General features: G+C 45.2%; 1 protein-coding gene across 1 annotated transcript in view; it reads right to left on the bottom strand.

Annotated features, from left to right (window-relative positions):
- Positions 1-2628, bottom strand: part of sema4gb (sema domain, immunoglobulin domain (Ig), transmembrane domain (TM) and short cytoplasmic domain, (semaphorin) 4Gb) — a 28515-nt gene extending 25887 nt beyond the window's left edge. The window contains exon 1 of the mRNA XM_031843369.1: positions 2353-2628. Within this exon, the coding sequence (XP_031699229.1) occupies positions 2353-2497 (145 nt within the window). The 5' untranslated portion in view covers positions 2498-2628. The remainder of the gene's footprint in view (positions 1-2352) is intronic.
- Positions 2629-3253: the final 625 nt, after the last annotated feature.

Genomic DNA, 3253 nt, shown 5'->3' on the forward strand with positions numbered 1-3253 from the left:
GTTTCCTCTACTCATTACACACAGTCACTTCATCCTTTGTTTACATAAAACTATTGATTAGTCCAGCTTTTCGTAATGGATACTTTACTACCACCACTATGGAACAGTAGTATGTTTATCTATGAAACGTTACCAGGCCTTTACACTATGTCGATTACTTTCTTATTCATCTCTGTTATAGTGTCAAAAAGTCATCCTGTGTCTTTTTTTTCTGAGCTCACTCTGAAGCAGCTTGTCCTTGCACTCCCACTCACGCAGGCCATCTGTAAGGCATACTGTAAATTAATGAGCGCCCCCTCACCCCAGCCGTGAAACATCATAGAAATCCTCCCACGGAGCCTCCCATAGGTAGAGACACACACATACAACATCCATCCCATTACCAGCAGCCCTACATATCCAGGCAGACACATTTTCTTAATGAGGTGGAGCCCCTTCCCCCTAAGTGACATGTGTAAGTGTCAGCGGGTGCAGAATTTACATGAAGAGATCGCATGCATGCCCACATAGCCCTCTCCCCACACACACACATACATACACATGCAATCATACATCGAGACTGACGAAGCGCATGCTGACACACTTGCACATCCTGCACTCTCACATGCCCCCCCTCCCCGATGATTAGAAAGTGGGTCAAGGACAACTTTCTACGAGGGCAATGAGAAAAAATGAAATCTGCCATGAGAGACTGACTCTGGCTGCAGCACAGAAGAAGTTCCCAGAGTACGTATGATGTATAATCCGAGGAGGCAAAGATGTGATAATAAATAGCCAGGGGCTGGATGATTGGGAGGAAACTTCTAGAGCAGACAGTGAGTTCTGTCCATGATGCACTTAGAAAAGTATTCAATGAGGCTTGATGAATCGAACGTGCTGCCCCATCTAATGAACTCTTCGGAGTTAATTGAGTGTGTCCGTTTTTCATTTGGTTGATAAATAATATCACTGATATTATATTGGTAATCAGTTCACTGCTCCCATCGGTTGCAGTAAACAACAGTACTTTTGAAAGTAGTTCCGTGTTTAGTGTTCGTGTATTTCTTAGTGCTGCCACAAATACTTTTTTTTCCTGAAGATTCTCTGCAGCACAACAAATCAGTTCATGTGAAGCAAAACCTGGACCTCGAAGGAGGAATATTCACACGATTTCCTCTCTCTCTCTCCAGCAAACTACATCTACATTTTGCACAGAAAAGAAGCAAAAAAAATACTCCTCCTTGATATTCTCATCTCTCAGAGTGATTGTGATTCAGACCGTCAAGCAGCACATCCTCCCGTCTCCAACGCATCATCTCGCACTGCAACACTCTCAGCAGCTCTTATGACATTGCACCGGAGAGCTCGGCTGGCAATAGAGCCGGGCCCTGTTCACTCCACCCGTCCTCTAATAATACTTGTCCCCAGAGGACTGAAGAGGAGAGGGGTGGAGGCAAGAGCACAGCCGCCCGACCAGTCTGCCAGCGCCGGAGTTCCCTCCTCGCTGCAGCTGCAGTGGTAGCCTCTGCCGCAGTGATGAGGGGCGAGGAGAGAGGGGAGGGGGGGGAAAGGTGAACCGGTGGCAAGCGAGAGATGGGGTGAGGTAGAAGGAGGAAGGTGCTGATGATGTGTGTAAACACCACCTCCGTGCCAAAAATACACCTCCATCAGCAGTATTTTCTGCGCGGACACTAATCAGGTCCACTGTGCTCAGGTGTGGCTTCATGAGGGCTCCCTGTCCATTGTTTCATTAGAAGTGTTTGCTGAGCCGTGTGATCTAGGACAGGGCTTGAGAGAGGCGATTAATAACTCTGAGCATGAAGTCTTCGGGGCCAACTTTGAAAACTGTGCCACTTCTTTGACGAGGAGGGGAGGGAGGAAGGAGCCGGAGGGGCTTCTAATAAGGACAGTGAGGTGAGTGTTTTGGTGGCTTGTGCACGTGTGTTTGCATGGATGCATCTAGAACAGTGCATTTAAAGTCTGTCGCAATAATATCAGTGCATTCCGTCCGTCCTATTATTCTTTGTCTTCATTCTATTTGGGGAATAATCATGATGCCATGCTTTGGAACTACAGTTCCCATAATGCTTTGGGGGATGTTAACAGGAAGTATAATGTTGACATGGATTCAAAGAGTTACACTGTGAGCAAGTTGAGCCCCTTTATTTTTAGCATCGGAGATAATGACATCGGCGACAATGATATCCTCAGAAAGAGTCATCTAAAAATGTGTGTATTATGTCTGTGTCTTTACAGACATGTTAGCAGCTCCAACTGCTGACCGTGTTGGTAAACGGGACAAATCCGTGGGCCAACAGTAAACACAGTATCTTTGCCTCACAGTTTGCAAACCGAGCTGTGTTTGCCCCTCACCTTTGGAGAAGACAGTCGTCCTGGGAGTGACGTCCAGGTCCAGGGACGGGCTGAAGGGGAAGGCCCACAGCTGTGACAGCCTGGCAAGGAGCGTCAGGAGCAGCAGCAGGGGCAGGAGGTGCTGAGCGGAACTCTGGTCTCCCATGTTTAACACGCAGACCTGGGTCCAAGCACTGCCTCACTTGCTGCTCAATTTGTTGGGACACGCAAAATCTGAGAAACGTGTATCTTCAGGCCCAGCAGCAGCAAGCAGATGCAGACTCTTTAATTATCGTCCAGCTGAGAAAGAGAAAAACAACGCGTATAACTGAAAGAGAAGTGATCCAGCAGAGGAAACCAGGGGCTGTTGTTGCTGAGAACAATTAAAAACAAAATGGGAATTTGCAGAATAAACACTCTCTACTGCCTGAGGGGAAATACTGCTATTATTAGTGATATACAGAGGCGTTGTGTTAAAGTCAGTGGTGGAAAAAGTACTCAGATCCTTTAAGTACAATTAATAGTCCTTCATTCACAATCCTACTTCGGTAAAAGTACAGCAGCATCATCAAAAAGTGTACTAAAGTACGAAAATGGCCCCTGTGACTGATACATATGTATAGATATACTATTATATGACATTTAAGGTCGTTAATAATAATAATGCAATTGCTTTATCTTTTTTTTTGGGATTCATTTAGCTTTTTTGTGACATATTGCAGAATTTGAAAATCTAAAAGTTACTTAAATTAAATAATATTGAACTTTGCTGAAGAGCTGAATGAACTTTCTTCCCTTCTTGACAGCATGAGCAGATAATGAGTTGCCGATATGCACCATCGCTCTCTTTTTACAACCAATTAGCCAAAGTGAACGAGTAAAGCACCATGCTGTTACATTAAAGACCATTTAAAAAGTTGTG

The sequence above is a fragment of the Anarrhichthys ocellatus genome, unplaced genomic scaffold (genome assembly GCF_004355925.1).
Source record: "Anarrhichthys ocellatus isolate YVR2014 unplaced genomic scaffold, GSC_Weel_1.0 scaffold4, whole genome shotgun sequence".
NCBI lineage: Eukaryota > Metazoa > Chordata > Actinopteri > Perciformes > Anarhichadidae > Anarrhichthys > Anarrhichthys ocellatus.